Here is a 21695-nt window from a genome sequence, read left to right as displayed (position 1 = left end):
TCTGCCAAGGATGAGGAGACAAACTCAGGCCCGGGATCCCTAAGGGCCTGCGGCTGGAGGCGCAGAGCGGGATTTGGAAACTTGTGACGCAGAGTCCAAGCGCCTCGGGGCCCTCGTCCCCCGGAGAGACGTGTGGACACTGGCACCCACCCAGGGCTGGGCACTCTGGTCACCACGCTCCCAAAACAGGGGCCGCCTGGAGCGCGCGCCCACTTTAGAGCAATTCCCGGGGGCTGCTGTCACGGGGTCCACACCCCCAAGTTCACGACCACGTGCTGGGACTTTTTAGAGCTCAAACTGAGCTCCTGGGAACCCACAACATCCAAGGTTGGGGCAGGTGGGAAGGGCACACCCTTGCACTTTGCATTTTCAGTTGGTTCTGGAACTCTGTCTGAACTTGGGGGCGTGAGACCCAGTAGCGGGCCCGAGTGAACCCCTAGGTGTAATGGGCGTTTTGCACCTCACGAGGCCAGTGTCTGAAGCTGACAGTCGCCGCAGGCAGAAAGAAAGAGTTCAAGAAAAGGGGTCTCATCACAAGGCACATCTGAGCTGATGCAGGAGACGGAGGACAAAGGTGTGGGTTCTGGAGCGCAGCTGGGGCGGGCGGCCCCTTTCCTCCCGGGGCCTTTGGCAGCCCCTCAAAGTCACCTGATCAGTCAGGCTGACTCATCTCCCTCAGGAGGCGGCGAGACTCAGATTGCCAAGGAGCCTTTGAAGAACAAAGATCTTTTTCAATATATAGAATTCCTAAGTTACTAAGATAAATGGGGGAAGATTTGACATTTCTCGCACATAAATTAAAATTCAAATCTGCTCCTAGTAAAGGAAAATTACAAGATATTCTGAACTGCGATTCAGATCCTTTTGCTGACATGAGGGCTCGAAGCTGCTTTAGATCTGCCTTAATTTCTATAATCTAGAGAACAAAACCACATTATAGAATATCATGAAGTTAATGTTTTTATGTTTCAAAGGAAGTTATTCTGGATCCTTTCATTCTGCGTAAGTTTCTGAGAGTCACCCCTGTTGTTTGTATCTGTAGCTGCTTCCCTGTTATTACTGAGAAGTATTCCCTTGTATGAATAACAGTAAGCTAGACTCTAATATGCACCAGGCATTTCACAATTTGGCCGTGAGATCTACAAATAATAAAACAAGAAAGATGCTTTGCGATACCCAGTAACTTGTAAACACCAATTAGAATCCAGAGTAACTCACTGGATATTTAAAGTTCGCCGGCATTATGCAACAGAATGGTTTAAAATCTCTTGATATCAACTGAGGCACAGTGGGACACAAAGGAGACAGCCCTCTTTTCAGGAATATGTTCCTTTTGTGTTATTTTTGTTGTTTTAAGATTTTAATGTAATGGTAGCTAATTAACCAAAGAATGCAGTCTAAACTAAAGCTAATTCTCTTGCTATCACTTCCAAAGACCTATCTTTAACACACATTAAAGCGATTGCATATAAGACAGTCTGAGAGTTAACTTGGGTTTTCAACTGCTCAGGGAAAGACCAACTAAATCTATCAGTTAAAAAGGAGATTACAGGGCTTCCCCGGTGGCGCAGTGGTTGAGAGTCCGCCTGCCGATGCAGGGGACACGGGTTCGTGCCCCGGTCCGGGAGGATCCCACATGATGCGGAGCGGCTGGGTCCGTGAGCCATGGCCGCTGAGCCTGCGCGTCCGGAGCCTGCGCTCCGCAACGGGAGAGGCCACGACAGTGAGAGGCCCGCGTATCACAAAAAAAAAAAAAAAAGGAGATTACAGCCCCGCTTCTCCATCCTCTTCACAACAAACGATTGTTGCCCTTCACTTCCTCCACTCTCGTCTTACTTTCTCTTCAAGCCTCTCAAGCAGGATGCACTGGCCCTCCACAGCGACTGCTCTTGTCCAGGTCAGTAAGGGCGTCCCAGCTGCTACAACCAAATGGTCCCTCCTTGGAGCTCCGCCCACGGAGCTTGAGAACAGACCCCTTCCTGCCCTGTCTTCATGGGCTCGGGACCCCACGTGCTCCCGGTTCTCAGCCCACCTCCCACGTGGCTCCTCCTCAGCCTCCTCCTGGTCTCTGTCCTCGGTCCTCTTCCCCACCTACCCTCCCAGTCTCTTCTGGCTTGAAATGCCTCTCCACGCTGGCGCCTCCAGAATCTACAACTCCAGGTCCCGACTTCCCCAAGTGCTCCAGGTCTGGATGTGCAGCCATCTTTGCAACCGCTGCGCAAGCTCACAACCAATCTCTCGTTCGGCCTGCGCCCCTGAACCGGCCCAGCCATTCTTCCTGCAGCCGTTCCCATCTCGGCGCCAGGAAACTCCCTTGTACCGGGTGCTCAGACCACAGATGCAGTCGTCCCCAAGTCCCTTCTCTCTCACACCGCATCCACTTCACGGTCAGCCCCAGGGCGCTCCGCCTTCAAAATGCCTGTCTCTGAAGCCTGACGGGTTCTCAAGCCCTCTTCCCAGGACCACCACATCCATGACCACTCGGCCGTCGTTCCTCTGCCTGCACGACCTTGGCTCCCTACAGTTCATTCTCAGCAGAGCAGCCACAGGGGCCCCGTTCAAGGCCAAGTCAGCCGTGACCCTTCCCTGCTCAAGGCCCCATAGCTTCCCATCTTGCCTGGACTCCATCCTGCTTCCCGGCACAGCCTCCTCCCGATGTCCGCGTGGCTCCCTCACCTCCTCGAGGTCTTCTCCAGTCACCTTGTTTAAAACTGCAACCCTCCCTAGAGGCACTCCCTCGCCCTCCTTCCTTGCTTTATTTTTCTACCCAACTTCATCTGACTTACTACGTATTTTGCTTTACTCCTGCTATTTTCTTTTCTTCTATATATAAATTTATTTATTTATTTATTTATTTTTGGCTGCGTTGGGTCTTTGTTGCTGCGCGCAGGCTTTCTCTAGTTGCGGTGTGCAGGGATTACTCTTCGTTGTGGTGCGTGGGCTTCTCATTGTCGTGGCTTCTCTTGTTGCGGAGCACAGGCTCTAGGCACGCAGGCTTCAGTAGTTGTGGCACGCAGGCTCAGTAGTTGTGGCTCTCAGACTCCAGGGTGCAGGTTCTAGAGTAGTTGTGGCTCAAGGGCTTAGTTGCTCCGCGGCATGTGGGATCTTCCAGGACCAGGGCTCGAACCCATGTCCCCTGCATTGGCAGGCGGATTCTTAACCACTGCACCACCAGGGGAGCCCACTCCTGCTATTTTCTGGATCCCTAAACTGAGATGTAAGCTCCCTGAGGGTAGGCATTTGCTCTGTTTACCTCCGCAGCTCCTGGGCCGTGAACAGTGTGGCACATAGCACGAGCTGATCAAAAAATAATATTTGTTAAGTGGACAAATGTGCCTGATTTGGAATGATCATCTTCTAGAAGTGCCACATGGTAACTACCAACTTCACAATATCACTGAAAGAAGTTATGATTTCGGACACATAAACCCCACAAATGAATAATCCCTCCGTAGGCCACAGAAAACACACCCAGAAATGAAGGAACGATGGGTACACTGTACCGCAACACCATTTCCCTAAGATTGTACACTGATGGGGGCTCAAGAAACCCTGGTAGACAACGTGAGCTCTGTGCAGGGCTGCCGTCAAAGGTGTACACTGATTACCGGGGCTCCAGCTGTGTCCGAGGAGAGTGATTTGTAGCTCAGCCAGGGGCGGTGGGCCGGCATGATGCTCTCAGGTGCGGGGAGCTCCAGGTGCGGCGCGGCCTGGACCGGAAGCTCCGCCCACCTGCCACTGAGCGCGCTCTCCATTGGCTGCTCCGCCGAAAGCTCGCGCTCCCATTGGCCGAAGACTCTAGGAACGCGCCCGGCTCGGCCTCGCGGCCTCCAAAACTCCCCAGAGGGGCGGACGGCCGGCAGCAGCCCCGCGGCTGATCTTCAGGGGATCACCGAACTCCGGGCTCACAGCCGCCCCCCGGCCGGGAGGTCGCCGGCAACCCCGAAGCCCCGTTCCCAGTGGGTGGGGCGCGGCCCAGGTAGCGCAGGCGCAGTCGGCACACCCGGGAGGCCCCCAGCGGCCGTGCGTCCCGCCCCGCCCCGCCCCGCCCAGTTCGGAGGAGACTCCCGGCGGCCCCGCCCCCGCCCACGGCCGTCGGAGGCGGCGGAGGATGACGCCATCGAGCGGGACGACGGGCATTGGGCGCCATTTTGAAAAGGGAAAAAAAATACGGCGGCGGCGGCGGCGGCGGCCGGGCTGAGGTGCTTGAGCGGCAGCAGCGCGGCGGCCGCCTCCTACGTCCGCCGCCGTCTCGGCGCCCGGCCGCGCCCGGCAGCGCTCTGGCCGACCGGCCATGGCAGGTGAGGGCTCGCGCGGGGCGGGGTCGGGAGCGGGCGAGGGACGAGGGGCTAGGGGCGCGAGCCTGACGCGCCCGGTGTATCCGCAGGACCCGGAGGCGGCGGCTGCCCTGCGGGCGGTAACGACTTGCAGTGGTGTTTCTCGCAGGTCAAGGGGGCCGTGGACGAGGACGTGGCGGAAGGTAAGGCCGTGCACCTGGGCGCCCCCAGGGCCCGGCTGGGCCGCTCCTGGCCGGGGCGCGGGGCGGGCGCGCGCTCGGAGGTCCGGTCCGCCGGGGAGGCGACGCCGACCCGGTCCCTAGGGGAGGCGACCCCGGGGGTTATGTCAGGGGCCCAAGGTCGCGGAGCGCGCAGATATCGGGTCTTCCGAGTGGATTCTGGGTTCTTTCCGCTGCAAGTGGCTGCCTCCTGCGTTTGCTGGAGCTCCGGAAATAACTGCAGAAGCCGGGGACTCGAGAAACGTAAGCTTGGGGTAACTGCAGACTGGCAGGAGTCGGGTGGGGAATCGCTCCGGCCTGGGTCAGGTCGGGGGCCCCTGTCCATCACCTGTGCGATGGGGGCATCCTGTCCGGCCTCAGTTTCTGCTTTCAAAACAGGGTCGGACAGCTTGGTGCTTTAGATTGCTTTCTAAGGTTCCGAAGTTTTTCAGTTTTCTTATCAGCTCCTTTTTCCTTCTTCGGCGGCGTGTTTTAAAGTTCCTGCTGCAGATTGCACTTTTGAACTTTGCGGTGTTGAGGTTGGTTGGTCTTTTCCGTAACGGTGGTCGCAGGGGAGCGGCGTTGCGGGGGGCGGGGGCGCTTCCCACGGCGCCGCGTGTCGTCCTGAAGGAAGAACGCCTAGACTCGTGACCCGGTGCGCGCGGTGCAGCGACTCGGGAGTGTAAAGTCAGGCGGTGACTCTTTTGCTGTTGTTCAGCCGTCTTAGTCAACATGGTGAGCCTTTAATCCTCTCTTTAAAAGTATTTGTGTTTGCGTGAGCTACACCTTCTTTGCCCCAAGTAACTAGCAGCCTCTGGTCAGGTGTCCTGCGCCTTTCATCCACCGTGCCCGCTCCCGCGACCTTTGGCTCCGTCCTCCTTCGCTCTGCACCTCCCCCGGCAGAGTGACATCTGGAGATCCTCTGACATCTGGAGACAAACAGTGCCCAGATCAGTAAGCAGGTAAAACGGTGCTTCAGAAATTTGTGAAGATGTATCTGATTTGAGGTTGAGATTTTTCTTTACATTCACGTAAGGTACGTTTTTTTTCACTTTGCAGCGCCAAGTGGGTGACCGTTGAGCTTACTCAAAATTTCTATCGGGGATAAAGCAAAACCCGTTTACTCACGGGTAGGAAGGTGGGAGGGCTTAATGCCTGTCTTAACTTCTGGTTTGTTTCCCTTTTTATAAGAAGGTTTAGTTGATAAGCCGAATGAATTCAAATGTAAGTCTAACTAAAATGGTGTATTTTAAGTGTGATGTTACACTTCGAAAATGGTATTCTTTACTTTTAAAAAGGCTTGACAGAAATATTTTGTTCTCTGAATTAAACTGGAACTATTTGCAGTTTTACATCCCTACTTTAAGTAAAATTTTGACTATATCTAAAAGTTTGGTATTTTGAGTTATCTATTTTGTAAGATCGCTTTGTGGTAGTTACCTACATGTTTTTTTGATCCTGTGTCTTCACAGCTCTCTGTCTTACTCCATACTTAATTCTCTATCAGGGTTAACACATGTATAACATTCATTATTTCGTCAAATAGTCGTGATACTACCTGTTTGAATTGTACTATTTCCATAAAAGTCCATGAGAAAGAAGGAAAAAGTAATTGTTAACAGCTAGCGACTGTTAAGCAACGAGAATAAAGAAGCTGGTGGTGAAGCTTGTCCCATGCCGAGACTCAGCCTTGGTGAAGAAGTGTTGATAAGAGATAATTAACGGGAAGTGTAATTTAAGGGAGGTTACTGGACGTCGATACTTGGACTGTAGGACTAGAGGTATGGTAAATTTATTTGTTCAGATTTGTGGGTGGTGAGGTGTTTCATTCTTTAAGGTTTTGTTCTATTCCAAGCTCCACTTTGCAGAGTTCTCTGGTAAAACCCTAAATTCTGTAGCGTCTTTCTGCTTTCCGCTGCTGTGAGTGATCAGAAAGTGACTGAGGTGGGCCTCTCCTTGCTTGAGTATGGACATGAGGGGTACAGGGGCACGTGTGGTCTCCCCTGACTTTTGAAGGTTGAGGAGTGGGTATAGTGGAGAGAGGCTTTTGATTTCCTTTTTGTTTTTAAAGCTAATAGAGTTTGGGGGGACACCTGAAGCAAGTATTATAATGTGTAAAATTTGATGATGGGTTTTTTTTTAATAAAATATATCTTTATTAGAGTATAATTTTTTTTTTAAAGAAACAACAGGGTTTTGCTTGTAGGTCAGGTCAGCCCATCCTGCTACCAGGGATTTCCATCTCCCTGCAAATAGGGATAGAGGTGGGCTCAAGAGGAAACTAGTAATTGTCCTGCTGGTGAGAAGATGTGTGAGTGACAGTCCCTGGTGACTTGTCCCCTCTCCTTCCCCTGTGACAAGCTGGCCAGGGTGGTAGGCATCGCCCCTGAAGGTGGAGTAGGTGAGGTTTTATGCCTAGATGAACAAAGAGTCAAAATAGTAAGACCAGGGGGAGGCTTCCAGAAGGAAGTGAGAAGGTTGTTAGCCTGTACCTCCAAATACTTATGCTCTAAACAATGACTACTCTTTGGAAGTTGTTAAATATTTATACAGATTTTTCACGCGGGGTGTTTTGTCACCATCACCCAGCCCCTACTCCCTTTCCTTGGGCAACTTTCACTGCATGAACATCTTTTGCAGGTGTCACGCGATATTACAGTCCTTCACTTGTCTGTCTTCAGCAGTGTGAGCTCTACTTAAAGCTTGAGGGCTAGGTGCCCCTCCCTCACCCCACAGCCTTGTAGAAGACCCAGCCTGGAGGTAAAGATGGTTAAGTCTTATTATGTTCCCGAGATTGCTTCAAGATCCTTGTGCCCATTAATTCAGCCTTCACACAACCCTGGAAAGGAGAAACTCTTGTTGTTCCCAGTTTTAGATGTGGAAGCCAAGGCCCAGAGGACAGGTGACTTGGTCGGCAGAGTAGCCAAGCCAGCGTTGGAAGCTGGGCCAGCTGGCTCCAGGGCCCATGCGTGCGGTGCTGCATCAGTGACCGCTTGTGGCCAGTACTGTTGAAGGCCCCACTGTGGGGTGTGACTCCCCAGCCGTGGGATTGCTCTGTCCTTCCAAAGCTCAGGACAGGTCTCACTACCAAGAATTACAGGAAACGACCTCTGAAAGCAAATGAAAATGAGCTGTCTTTAAAGGGAGTGCCTATCAAAATGATTTAAGATTAGTAACAAGGGTTTCAGAACGGCCATTCTCCAAGTATTTGAAGAATAGATACTACAGAGACAGTAAGCAGCGGGGACAGCTGAGTGCCAAGTGAGCAGGGCTGCCGAGTCACTCTCACAGGCCCTCCGCTGCCCTGCTGCCGGGAAGCTCTGCGTCTGCTGCTTGGCACGCTCGTTGCCCTTCTGATTTTCCGGAGGAACAGGGGGAACGGGTTGGAGGAGGGAAGGGCTTGTCATGAGCTACTGCCTGGATTGACATAGTTTTTTGCATAACTTGAGAGCAGCTGGTTCTTTTCATCTCAGAGTGTGTACATTTAAGTGTCTAGACTTTCTATTTGATGATTTTATTTTAACCAGTTTGTTCATCCACGATCTAATCTATTGCTTTGAATTAGATATTAATCTTTTTCTAGAAGCATAATGCTTAACAAAACTAAAGGTTCATCTGCTTAATTCAAGCTTGAGTCTGGGAAGCTGTGTAAATAATGTAGGTTTCTGGGTAATCTGGTATGGCCAGCCTTTCTGAAAGGGTTTACATAGATGTTATGAAAGAAGGAAACATTTGAATTGGCGAAGGGTAACAAAAATTAAGAGCACTCGGGTGTCAGTAGCAGGAAGTTATTGTGTTTCATTGAATATAATATACATGTGATTTCAAAGATGTGAAAATGAGGGAAAATGTGCTTCTTAGAATCAATGAAATGCCATATTTGTGAATGCAAAACTTTTCAGTCATAGTCATTATTTCTAGAGTACTGTGATAGTTTTTTCCTGTGGAGATTGTCTTAAAGAAATCAGATGTGTATGGTTTTTTTAAGATTAATCCATTCAGTGTACCTACTGAGCACAGCTACATTGTAGTGTCTCTGAAATCAGGCTGTGCATTCAAGAAGCTGGACTGAGCTTAGTTAGATAATCAGGTGCAGGTTTATGGTAGTATCAAATCATACTCCTTGATTTTTTTATTCCTTGATTTTAAAAATCTGTTGTATTGATGGGAAGTTCTGGGTTCATTTCATGTCTGCCGTTTATCAAGCTTGAAAGCCCTTTGTAAACCTCCACTTGCTTATCTAGAAATCACATCATAAGATTTTTGTTGAGATAAAACAGTGCTGTGCTTTTGAACCTGTAAGGTGTTGTTGAAGTGTTCGGTACAACTGTTCACTAATTTTCATGTATTTTAAGGTGTTTGGGTTTAGTTGTAGCTATATTTAAATGTGAAAGTAGCAGTCTCTTAGTTTTTCCCGACCTCCCTCAATCTCTCCACTCACCTCAGATCCCTTCCATAGGGCCTGACCTCTTGGTTTTTCCATCGTTATTCAGTGATCTTCCCATGCCTTGATCTGGGCTCATATTTCTTTCCCAACGTAGAATACAGCTTTCCACTGCTATCCTACCTGGAAGCAGAGCAATTCCTACAAAACCTTTCGTAAGCCGAAATGGGGTAAAGGGAGAAGCAATAATTACCTTAGCCACAGGTGTCAGTTACCTTATGACACTCCTAACAGAGGCACGGAAGGAGGCAAGGTAAAGCCCAGACGCTCAGACACAGTTCAAAGCTCTGGCAGCTTGATGCTGAGATGCTCTCAGTGTAGCTCCTGGAGAAGGAGCTTGGTGGGGCCCCTCTCACTGCTCAGGGTGCGCTACCTGATTAATCATTTCCTGCAAAACAAATGCTGAAGGCTTATTTTGCCCCCCCTTTTTTTTCCAAAAGTGAAATCTTCAGATTTCTTTCAGTTAGCAAGCTGTAGGTCTTTGGTAAAAGCAAAGTGACGTACAGTGAGCTTTCAAAACATGGGGCATTTCCCAGGGGTTCTCTGTTAGTCCAGTGGTTAGGATGCCGGGCTTTCACTGCTTGGGGCCCAGGTTCGATCCCTGGTCGGGGAACTAAAATCCCTCAAGCCATGCGGGGTGGCCAAAAAAAAAACGTGGGGGATTTCTATATTCTTTTAGTTTCCTTCCACACCTAGTCATCCATCTAAATCCATCTCAGATTCCACTTTCTTTATGAAACACTGCTCAGCCACTCTTAACATCCTTTCCTGTTACTTAGCGTGTCATGGTGTTTAGCATTGGCTGTGTCCTGCTTGTTCTCTAGTTTTATCATATGGCTTAGGCTTGCTCTTCAACTTGATGTTAATCAAGATATTGAAAGATTTTGGTACAAATTCCACTTCAGCCCTCTTATTAGCTTTGTGTTAACGTGACAGTTACTTACCTTCTGTTCGTCAGCTGTAAAACAGGGTGCTATTTCCTGTGACCATTACAGGTTGTTAGAAAGATTCCAGGTAACACAGGAAAAGCTTTGGCAAACTGGCTCACAGTAACTGATAACTGTTAAAATGTTGGTGTCTTTTTTTTTTTAATTTTTCATACAATTTTTAAAGGGTACTTTCCATTTACAGTTATTACAAAATATTGGCTCTATTCCCCACGCTGTACAGTACATCCTTGAATCTATCTTATACCCAATAGTTTGTACCTCCCATTTCGCCACCCCTATATACCCCCCACACCATAACCACAAGTTTGTTCTCTGTATCTGTCTGCTGCTTTTTTGTTATATTCACTAGTTTGTTGTGTTTTTTAGATTGAACATATAAGTGATACCATACAGGGTTTGTCTTTGAGTTCACTTAGCATAATGCCCTCCAGGTCCCTCCATGTTGTTGCAAATGGCATTATTTCATTCTCTTTATGGCTGAGTCGTATTCCATTGTGTAGATGTGCCCCATCTTCTCTATCCATTCATCTGTCAATGGACGCTTAGGTTGCTTCCATATCTTGGCTATTGTAAATGGTGCTGCCATGGACATTGGGGTGCATGTATCTTTTCAAATTAGTGTTTTTGGGTTTTTTCAAATCTTATACCCAGGAGTGGAATTGCTGGATCATATGATAACTCCATTTTTTGTTTTTTGAGAAACTGCCACACTGTTTTCCACAGTGGCTGCACCAGTTTATACTCCCACCAACAGCGGAGGAGGGTTCCCTTTGCTCCACACCCTTGACAGCAGTTGTTGTTTGTGTTCTCTTTGATGATAGCAAAATGTTGCTGTTTTAAGAGACCCTCTTGCATAGGAGAGTAACTTACTCTGTGTTGCTCCAGGGAGCCACCTTAAGAAAATGAAGGGTGTTACGGGGGCTAGCTTTCAGCTTAGTTCATCTAAAAAGTTCGCAACAGTGTCCTGAAGGTCTGTTCGTGCTGAATGTTGCAGAGGAGAAAACACAGTTTCTGCTTCACGAAACCCTGTGTTTAGACAGTGACTGGCAAGCAGTTGGGTCCTGGCACCGCCGTGAGAGCGGGGGGTGTGCGGGGGGGTGTGACGGCGTGCCCAGTACACAGGACTTGGGTGGGGAGTGAAGGGAAGGAAATCCGGGTGTAGGAAGAGGGAGGAAGGAAAGGGAGAAGAATGTTCCAGATTGAGGGGGCTTGGAGTGGAGATTGCAGAGAGCGTGGGGCATTCTGGGAAACCAGAGTACTTGGTGTGTTTGTCTGGCAAAGAAAGGCAGGGCCCGAGTCAAGGGGCAGGCTGGCAGGGACCAGAGTGAGGAGTAAAAGCCGTGAGTACCGTGCTGAGCACTTTGAATTGTGTTTCGAAGTAAATGTGATCATAAACGTTTAAGATTCTCAGTAGAGGAGTGACATCAACTTTATGGAAGGTCCCTCTGGCCTTTGGAAAATGGGTGGTGACGGGGTACAAGTGGAGACAGAAATGCCAGCTGCTCAGCTACTGCAACTACAAAGGCTGGCAGCGTGGGCTTACACTAAATCAGAGGTTTGCGGATTCTTTTTAAAGGGCCCAATAGTAACTATTTCGGACTTTGCAGGCCAGTCTTGTCTCATCTTCTCAACTCAGCTGTGCCTTGGCAGCAGGAAAGCAGCCAGAGACCCCAGGAAATAAGGGTGTGACAGTGGGCCAGTGCCACTATTTACAAATCAGCAAGGGCCAGATTTTGGTTTCACGTGGTAGTTTGCCTGCGCTGTGCTAGGCCAGTGGTTCTCAAAGCCTTTTGGTTCCAAAACCTCTTGGTTTTATACCCTTAATAATGTTTGAGGACCAGAGAGCTTTTTGTTCCTGAGGGTTATGTCTGTCAGTATTGACTGTATTGGAAATTAGGACAACTGGAACTACTTATTACTTCACTTTAATAATAAATCTATTACATGTTATCATAACATTTTTAATGAAAAACACCTTTACCAAAACCAAAAAAGATGGAGAAGAGTGCCATTGTTTTATGCTTTGCAAGTGTTTTAAGTGTAGGGCTTAATAGGACACAGGTGGATTTCCAGATCTGCTTCTACATTCAATCTGTTACTGTTGTTTTATCAAAATATATGAAGAAATTAGGCCTCATACTTACATATCGTTAGAACAGGGAGGGGTGATTCAGTAGCCTTTTCATGTGATTGTGGATATTCCACTTGAATATACAACAGAACTGCACACGTGGTGGTTTCTTCTAGTTACACTTTGGAACCTGAGACCATATCAATGAATTGTTTACCCCCTGTTAGCATTCAAGTCCATAGTTCTATCTTGTACTTTGACTGTATCCTTTGCTCACTCATGTGGGTAATTTGGTAGCATCACACCTTGATCATTTGGAAATACATATTGGTGCACTGAGTTTTTCAGATCTTCTAAATGTCGATACATTTCATTGTACAAGATGAAGAAAATCACCACTGATCTCATTAGAAAAGTCTTCAAGTGGGAAGCTGTCAAATTAATAGTAGTAGAAACAAGCTTTCCAAAATTCTGATTTCTCTTGAAAGCTTGGATTTTGTCCTTGGCAACATATACCGTCAGTTGTTTTCTGTGTAGTAAGTGGCTCATTTTAAGAAAATTTCTGCCAGATGTCAAAATCTAAACAACCGTAGTTGGTCAGTTCTTTCAGATAAAAGTGGCATTCCGTGAAAATGGCTGGTTCAACCTGCGGCACTAACAGCCGTGCACGTGCTTTTCCTTGAGACAGTCGCTGTCCTCGGGGGTACAGCAAACCTGCTGTGTGCCTAGCGCCCATCTTACCACAAAGCATATTGAAAAGACTCATACTGGGGGCTTCCCTGGTGGCGCACTAGTTAAGAATCCGCCTGCCAATGCAGGGGACACGGGTTTGAGCCCTGGTCTGGGAAGATCCCACATGCTGCGGAGCAGTTAATTCAGTGCGTCACAGCTACCGAGCCTGCGCTCTAGAGCCCACAAGCCACAACTACTGAGCCCGTGCACCACAACTACTAAAGCCTGTGCACCTAGAGCCCGTGCTCCGCAACAAGAGAAGCCACTGCAGTGAGAAGCCCACACACTACAACGAAGACCCAACGCAGCCAAAAATAAATAAACTTTAAAAAAAAGACTCCTACTAATGGGTTGGGATTGAGTAAAATTAATTCGTTTGATGGTTCATCAAGGATATTCCTCAGTAAAACTGGCTTTTTTCCTTTCTTTCCTTCCTGCCCGCGCGGTAGGAACAGCAGGACTGCTGGTGCGGGTCCTTTGCTGCTGAGTGATGTGTGCTGGACCCCAGCAGTTTCAGCCACTCGTGCAGATGACAACACAGTGAAAATGGCAACGCGGTGTTTGTATTAATGTGGAAATAGCTTTGACCTTGTGGTCCTCGAAGAGGTTCTTGGGTACCCGCAGGGGTCCACAGACCACATTTTGAGAACTACTGCTTTAAAGCTAGCTACTAGCAATAGGAATAACAGAACAGGGCAGATTTTAAGATTAATTGTCCCCTCTCATCTTTACTGGATTTTGCTGTTTTTGTCTCAGAATACAAAAGCAGAGCATTCATTATTTAAAGTAACTCAAATGATGCAGATGTAAAAAGAGTGAAAGAAAAAGTTCTTCATTCCTCCCCAGAGATAATGACCCTTAACAGTCTGTGTATGTTTTTTAGACCGTTTCCTGTTCGTTTTTTTATGTACTTTTGTTTTAAAATTTAGCTTGCGCGTAAGCAGCAGTTTTTGAATCCCTAACCAAGTGTGACTCCTGTTATACATGTTGTTTGCTTGCTTGTTTGCATCAGCAGTGTGTGATTTGAGATGGTACAGTGACCAGGGCTTTCTGCTGAGCCGTGCGTACACCTGAGCCTGTTTGACCCTGAACATAGCCCCTGGAGATGTCAGGGCTACTGTTGCTTGTGTTTACAAATGAGCACATTGAATCTGAGAAGATGGAGTCACTTGCCCAAGGACACAGAGCTAGTGGGTGCTGAGGTCAGGATTTCAGCCCAGGTGTTCTGGGTCCAGAGCCCATACGTCAGTATTTTTAACCATGCTGCCTTCTTGCATAGCTCGATCTGATCCTTTTTGATGGCTACAGAGTATATAGTTGTACGGATTACTCATTTATTTAATAAGTCCTCTGTTGGTGGGTTCCAAGTTTTGCTATTACTAAAGATGCTGCAGTAAAGAGACTTGTCCGTCCATCTGCCTGGGGCAGGCGTTCCTGCGGCTCGAGTCCTAGAAACAGACACACTCAAAGGCCCCCAACATTGACATTTTTAGGCTGCCAAATTGTCCTCCAAAAGACGGTGCTGACTTACACCTTCCCCAAACTTTTCGTTCTCCATTCATGCTGGGAATATCAAACTTTTTAATTTTAGCTATTTTTAATGTCAATTTTAACGTTGTAGTTTGCATTTCCTTACAGTTCGGCAATTGAGATTTTTTTATCAACTATTTCTGTTTCTTCCGTGAATTGTCAGATTGTATCTCTTGTCCATTTGTCTACTGAGGTTTTTAGAAATCAATTTTAAAAGCTTTTTAATACATTATAAGTACTAATCTCTGAATATTTTTCATTAACCTTGAGTTTTAATTTTTCAGTTACGTCCACTGTATGTGTGTCTTCTACAGGCGGTGTTTTTGTTGCTGTTGCCGCTGTCGGGAATTAAGAAAAAGCTGAGCTCTTTGTTCGGTCAGTAGTGGTGCGGAAGAGGAGCAGTGCGCGACAACAGGAGAGAGTCATAGGGTGAACTGAATGTTGAGAGCCGGAGCTCAGAGAGGGACTGTGAAAGCAGAGAGAGAGCTTGGTAAGGCTGTTAGACTACACAGACTGGGGGACAGACTTTAGCCTAGTTTATCTAGATCTCCAGAGATGAGAAAGTCACGACTAAAACATGGGTGTATGGATTCTATATCTTGTGCTATATGTGGCGCAGTGCTGGCACATAGGAAGTGTTTTAATAAATTGTGAATTCTTAGTGAGTCATGATACCTGCCCCAAAGGTATCAAGTTCCCTGATAATGATGTGGAAAATTTGGGTGTAAAAAAGGAACAAACGATGAGTCCTCATTTTTAACCGTATCTGTAAACGTGTCATTCATTTTTTAAAGGGGGTAAGAGAGTTCATATAAATCATCAAAGAAAGGGCATTAATGAGCAAAGACTTCTTTTTAAATTTATTTTATATGTATTTATTTTTGGCTGCGTTGGGTCTTTGTTGCTGCAAGGGGGCTGCTCTTCATTGTGGTGTGTGGGCTTCTCATTGCGGTGGCTTCTCCTGTTGCAGAGCACGGGCTCCAGGCATGCGGGCTTCAGTAGTTGTGGCACACGGGCTTAGTTGCTCGCGGCATGTGGGATCTTCCTGGAACAGGGTTCAAACCCGTGTCCCCTGCATTGGCAGGCGGATTCTTAACCACCGTGCCACCAGGGAAGCCCGCAAAGATGTTTTAATTAAAGCAGTGGTGAGGTTTTATTTTTGCTTTACATTTCTGGAAAGAGTATCTCTACACATTTTTCTGGAGGGCAATTTCACATATATCTGTCAAACCTTAAGCGAGGGTTGGGAGCCTATGATTCATTCCACTTACAGGAATATGCCAGCTTTTTTTTTTTTTTTTAGCTGCATTGAGTCTTCGTTGCTGCGCATGGGCTTTCTCTAGTTGTGGCGAGCAGAGACTGCTCTTCGTTATGGAGCACAGACTGTAGGCACACCAGCTTCAGTAGTTGTGGCACGCAGGCTCGGTAGTTGTGGCTCGTGGGCTCTAGAGCGCAGGCTCAGTAGTCATGGCACACGGGCTTAGTTGCTCCGTGGCATGTGGGATCTTCCCCGGCCAGGGCTCCAACCCATGTCCCCTGCATTGGCAAGCAGATTCTTAACCCCTGCGCCACCAGGGAAGTCCTGTGCCAGTATTTCATGAAGATGTATTTACAGAGTTGTGCATTGCAGCAATAAAATATCAGGAAAAAAATGCCCCAAAGTAGTGAATTGATTAAATGCATTGTGGTGCACCCATATTGTGGGTTAAAGGGGTCTGTGCCTGCCGGAGAGAAGTTTGTGACGTGTTAGGTGAAAAAAAGCAATTCACAGAACAGTGATTGCATGTAAAACTGAGTGGGGTTGTAAATGTCTGGAAGATGCAGGATGGCTAACGTCAGTGGGGACCGGGGGCAGTGAGGGGTCAGATTTGCATCAGAGGGACTTTGGCTTTTATTCTGCACGCCTCTGTATTATTTAATGTTCCACACGAAGGCAGCATTGTTTTTGTGATGATAAAAAGGAAAAGACTAGCTTTATAACAACGGAGGAAGGTTTCCCTTCCTGCTACTTATGAACATGTGCTGTTTAGGCTGCCACTTGAAAACACCCTGAACATTTTTTTTAAGGTTTTTTGTTTCTTAGGGGTTTTTTGGAGTATAGTTGATTTATAATATTGTGTTACTTTCAGGTGTACAGCACAGTGAATCAGTTACATGTATATTTTTTCCAGATTATTTTCTATTATAGGTTATTACTATACTATAAGATACAAGACACTGACTATAGTTCCCTGTGGTGTACAGTAAATCCTATTGCTTATATCTGTTTTATCTAGTTTGTATCAACCCCATTTTTCCGAGTTTTAATTGTTCTGCTCCAGGTATCTGTGATGACAAAATAGATATCCATAAGAATATATATTACTGAAGCTCTAGTATTTGTAACTAGATGTAAAGCAAAGCAAAATGGCAGCCCAGCTGATGATGATTATTGAATGAGGGGCCTTCAGTGCCTGGTACATCAGTGCGTTTGTAGATGGACCTAACTAACTATCCATCTGATGGGTGCTGCTTGTGGCTTGGTTTCGGCAATTTGCGTGTACTAAAGAAATGTCGTAATTTCTTTTCTTTTTTTTTTTTTCCGGATACACCTTACATATAGGAGAAATATTTTATTTATTTACTTTTTATTTTATTATTTACATTTTGGCCGCGCTGTGCAGCATGTGGGATCTTAGTTCCCCTACTGGGGATAGAACCCACGCCCCCTGTGGTGGAAGAAGCACGGAGTCTTAATCACTGGACTGCCAGGGAAGTCCCTAGGAGTAATATTTTAAATCTTGAAACAACCATTTGCCACCTCACTATTTTTTTTTTCCTTAACAATATCTGTTTTCTCCACTATAGCTTTTTTTTTCTTTTTTCTTTTTTTTGGTCCTCTGGGTCCTAGTTGCAGCTCATGGGCTTAGTTGCAACTTGCCAGCCTCCTTAGTTGAGGCAGGCAGGCTCCTTAGTTGTGGCATGTGAACTTTTAGTTGAAGCATGCATGTGGGATCTAGTTCCCTGACCAGCGATCGAACCCTGGCCCCCTGCATTGGGAGCGCAGAGTCTTAACCACTGTGCCACCAGGGAAGTCCTTGCCACCTCACATTTTGATAAACTTTATAGTTTTCCTTTAAAATAAGTAGTAATATATATATTATTAACATAATATCAATAATTATATAATTATTAATTATACAGTTACATATAAATGTAAGGTATGTTTATTAAAATATATATAATATTATATGCTAATTGTAAACACCCATGTTCTCAGCATTTGGTCATATTTGTTTCAGATTTAATATGTAAAAGTTACAGTTGAAGTTCTCTCTCTCTTTTTAACTCCCCAATTCCATTTCCTGTACTTTTCTCTCCTTCCTTCACCAGTGGCAACTTCTGCCATGAAGTTGGCCTATAAATTCCCTGCTTCTGAATTTTTATCAAAATACATGTACTGCTGCTGCTTTTTCTCCAGTTGTCTTGCTTTTGTTAGACCTTAAGGATCTAATTGAATGTTAGAGGTCAGCATTTCTTAGATTTTGACTTTGGTTATGATAACAAAAAGCGCGTATCTGTCAGTTGTTGAAGCCACCTGAGATCAGAGATAGTTCTTGAAGTAGTATTACCCACAGTGACCATTAATTGTTTCCCGCCATCAAGCCCTGGTTATGTTCAGGTATGTAGTAGTGATATCAATCTGAAAATAAGAGAATGCAAAAAATCTTTATTTTAACCATTCTCAGTCTACTTAATGTCCATTAAAGCACAGTAGAATTCAGCAGGAAAAGGAGAAATTGATTGGAATTGTGAAATTATCCACTTAGGACTTTCTGTGTGCCTTTTAAAGTACTGTTCAGGGTAAAATGTGTTCCTAAGTAAAATAATATAATTGTATGAATTGTTGTTTTAGAAATCCATTGAAAGGTTACCTTTGGGGGAATTCCCTAGTGGTCTAGTGGTTAGGATCCTGCACTCTCACTGCTGAGGGCCCACGGAAGGGCCCAGGTTCAATCCCTGGTTGGGAAACTAAAATCCCACAAGCTGTGTGTGGCACGGCCAAAAAAAAAAATTTATCTTTGGGGTCGCTGGCTGTGCAGGCCTGGTGGTGGCCGGCAGAGGGCAGGCTGGGTTTAGGGAGAACAGGTGCCCTCACCTTTCAGACTTGGCTCCTGAGGTTGCATCTCCTTGTTTCATTTGACCTACAGAGAAAAAAGTGACACTCAGCCTAACGTGGATTTGGCTTTTTTTTTTTTTGAGGTTTGTGAATTTTTTTTAATTGTGATAAACTATACATAGCTTAATATTGATCATTTTAATTATTCCTACGTGTACAACTCAGTGGCATTAATTACATTCACAGCATTGTGTGACCACCACTACCTATACCCAAAACTTCTTCATCATCTCCAACGAAGACACCCCACCTGTTACATATCAACTCCCTCTTCTCTCCTCCCTGCAGCCCCTGGTAAAATCTCTATTCTGCTTTCTGTCTCTGGGTATTTTCCTGTTCCAGGAGCTGCATATAAAACTGGAATTATACAATATTTGTCCATCTGTATCTGGTTTATTTCACTACAAATAATGTTTTCAAGATCTACCCAAGTTGTAGCATGTATCAGAATTCTTTAAAGATTTTATTGTCCTGGAGCTATTTTAGGTTCACAGCGAAATTAAGAGGAAGGTACAACAATTGCCCATATGCCACCCTCCCCCTTCAACCTCTCCCACCGTCAGCACCCCCTGCCGTAACAGCATGTTACATGTGTTGCAGTCAAAGAGCCAAGACTGGCACATCATTATCACCCATAGTCCATAGTTGACCTCAGGGTTCACTCTTGATGTTGTATATTCTGTGGGTTTGCACAAATGTGTAATGACACGTCTCCATCAGTATAGTCTCATACAGAGTCGCTTCCCTGCCGTCAAACTCCTCTTTGCTCAGCCTGTTCACCCCTCCTTCCCGCCCCCCCCCACCGCCAGCAGCCACTGATTGGTTTTTGTTTTTTTTTTACTGTCTCCAAAGTTCTGCCTTTCCCAGAATGTCACAGAGTTGGAATCATACAGCAGAGGCAGCCTCTTCAGATTGGCTTCTTTCACTTTGTAATAAGCATTTAAAGTTCTTCCCTGTCTTTCGTGGCTTGGTGGCTCGTTTCTTTGTATGCTGAGTAATATTCCAGTGCCTGGATGGACCACAGTTCATTAACCCGTTCACCTACGGAAGGACATCTTGGTTGCTTCCAGGTTTGGGCAGTTATGAATAAAGCTGCTACAAACATTTGTGCGCAGGTTTCTGTGTGGACGTACATTTTCCACTCCTGTGGGTAAACACCAAGGAGCAAAGTTGCTGGATGGATCATATGGTAAGAGGGTGTTTATCTTTGTTAGAAGCCATCAGACTGTCTCCTGCAGTGGCTGCGCTGTTCTGCACTTTCCCACCAGCGAAGAAAGAGAGTTCCTGCCGCTCCGCATCCTCTCTAGCACTTGGTGTTGTCAGTGTCTTTGGATTTTGACCATTCTAATAGGTGTGTAGCGGTATTGCATGTTACTTCGCATTTTCCTGATGACGTATGCTGTGGAGCATCTGTTCACATGCTTGTTTGCCATGCGTATATCTTATTTGGTGAGGTGTCTGTTAAGGTCTTTCGCCCATTTTGTAATTAGGTTGTTATTGTTGAGTTTTAAGAGTTCTTTTGTATATTTGGATACCAGTTCTTTATCAGATGTGTCTTTTGCAGATGTTTTCTCCCCATCTGTAGCTTGTCTTCTCATTCTCTTGAATGTATCAGAATTTCATTCCATTTTATGGCAGAATTAGATATGGATTTTTTGAAATAGAAATAATACGTTTCTAGCCTCATTTTTTATGTTGTTTTTGGTCATTGAAGGTACTTTTTACATTTTTACCCTTAAACAATAAATGTATTCCTGAAAAGGTATTTGGAAATTGGATTATTTATATGTATTGAGTGAAATTACTGGTCAAAAATAGCTTGTTACAAGTTTTTTCTATAGTAAAACATCACAAAGTTGGGGTGGGTAATTGCTTAAAGTTTGGTAAACTCTGACTTGTTTTATCATTCACCTGGTAAAGTTCTTACTTACTTGATAATCTTGCCTATTTTAGGGTTTCTCTAACTTAGATATCTGTGAGTTCTTTCATGTGTGTTTAAATATACTTAACTTTGTACTTAGTTATAAGGAAGAATCTCAGGGCTGTGTGTGTTCCTAACAGAGGCTAACAAAAGTTGGCATTTAAGGAGAAACATTAGCAGCCTTGTTTTTCTAATGTGATGGACTTGGTTCAAATTTAGACAGAGGTTATTCTTCTTTTGGTACCAGTTCCTCAAGGTAATGACCTTTTTACTGTAGATGACAAAAATACTAGTCACTGTCTTCTTGCTAGTTTGACTGAGTCTGAAATTCTAGTGAGGAGTTGTGTGTTGTTACATGTCTAGGTATGCAGCAGAGGAGAGGGACTGAAAGAAGAAACTTTGCTGAGAATAGTAAGTGACCTGAGGCAATAAATGAACTTTGACCTCCTCATTCTTTTGCTTCTTGTACACGCGTCCATGGTGTGGAAGGTACCCTGAGCAAAGCACTGCTCTGCAACAGACATGGTCCTAGGATGGAAGCAGTTAACCAGTTAATTGCCATTGTGATGAGGGCTCCAGAAGGGGTCAGAGGGGTTCCCTGGGCAGTGGCCCTTTGAGCTCTGAAGTGAAGGATGGACGGGCATGGCCTGGGTTGAGGGATGGGAGGAGGGGTCCAGGCAGAGTCGAGCGTGGAGGAGGGCTTGAAACAGGAAGAATTATGACCAGTTCAGGAAACTGAAAAAGGCCTGGGTGATCAGACCATAGAAAGCGAAGGCGAGAAGAGAATGAGGATTTCCTCTTCAAGGGCGGTGGGGGGTTCACATGATGTGTCTTAGTGGGAGAACAGCACGATCGCCTTTGTGTTTAAAAATAAATATTGCTCCAGATGCAGTGTGCACAGGTGGGCTGGACTCATGTTAGGGCAAGATGCTGCTTTTTAATTTTCAAAAGAGCCTAGTAAGTACGTTGATGATTGTGTTACAGAGACATTGCCCTGTCCTTCATAGTTACAGAGTGCTTTGGCTTGCTTTGGATCAGGCTTCTGCCGTGGACCACACAGTTCTATTTTACCGAAAGAATTACTAAGCATGAAATTAAGTATAAAATCTCCTAGTTGTAATTCAAGTGTGGGAGAAAGGTGAATATGGACAGTCAGATAGCCTTTTGGGTTAAAACTTTCTAATTTTTAACATGTGGTGGGGGGGATAGAATGGAATATTCTGTATGAATTGGATTTTCCTTGAAAGGAGTGATTAATTTTCCAGTGGGCTTTAATTTTAATAACAGGTTAAATGTGGTTTCCTAAGTTTTGAAGTCTACAAGACATCTAGTTAGGGGATGATGTAAACACTAATTTTCCTGATAAACAACAATACAAGCTTCACCATATCCT

General features: G+C 45.8%; 1 protein-coding gene across 16 annotated transcripts in view; it reads left to right on the top strand.

Annotated features, from left to right (window-relative positions):
• Positions 1 to 4124: 4124 nt before the first annotated feature.
• Positions 4125 to 21695, top strand: part of PPP2R2D (protein phosphatase 2 regulatory subunit Bdelta) — a 43944-nt gene continuing 26373 nt past the window's right edge. For 2 of the 16 annotated variants that reach the window (XM_067024107.1, XM_067024071.1), the window contains exons 1-3: positions 4154 to 4301; positions 4388 to 4480; positions 14537 to 14712. Coding sequence is in view for 6 of the 16 variants with exons in the window: in XM_059054978.2 (XP_058910961.1) it covers positions 4295 to 4301; positions 4388 to 4480 (100 nt within the window). In the remaining 10 variants the exon portion in view is untranslated. Of the gene's footprint in view, positions 4302 to 4387; positions 4481 to 14536; positions 14713 to 21695 lie in introns of all 16 variants that reach the window. The other 14 variants (XM_067024138.1, XM_067024067.1, XM_067024128.1 and 11 more) reach the window with 13 other exon arrangements.

The sequence above is a fragment of the Kogia breviceps genome, chromosome 2 (assembly GCF_026419965.1).
Source record: "Kogia breviceps isolate mKogBre1 chromosome 2, mKogBre1 haplotype 1, whole genome shotgun sequence".
In the NCBI taxonomy this organism is placed as follows: Eukaryota; Metazoa; Chordata; class Mammalia; order Artiodactyla; family Physeteridae; genus Kogia; species Kogia breviceps.
This window is presented reverse-complemented; position numbering and strand designations above follow the sequence as displayed.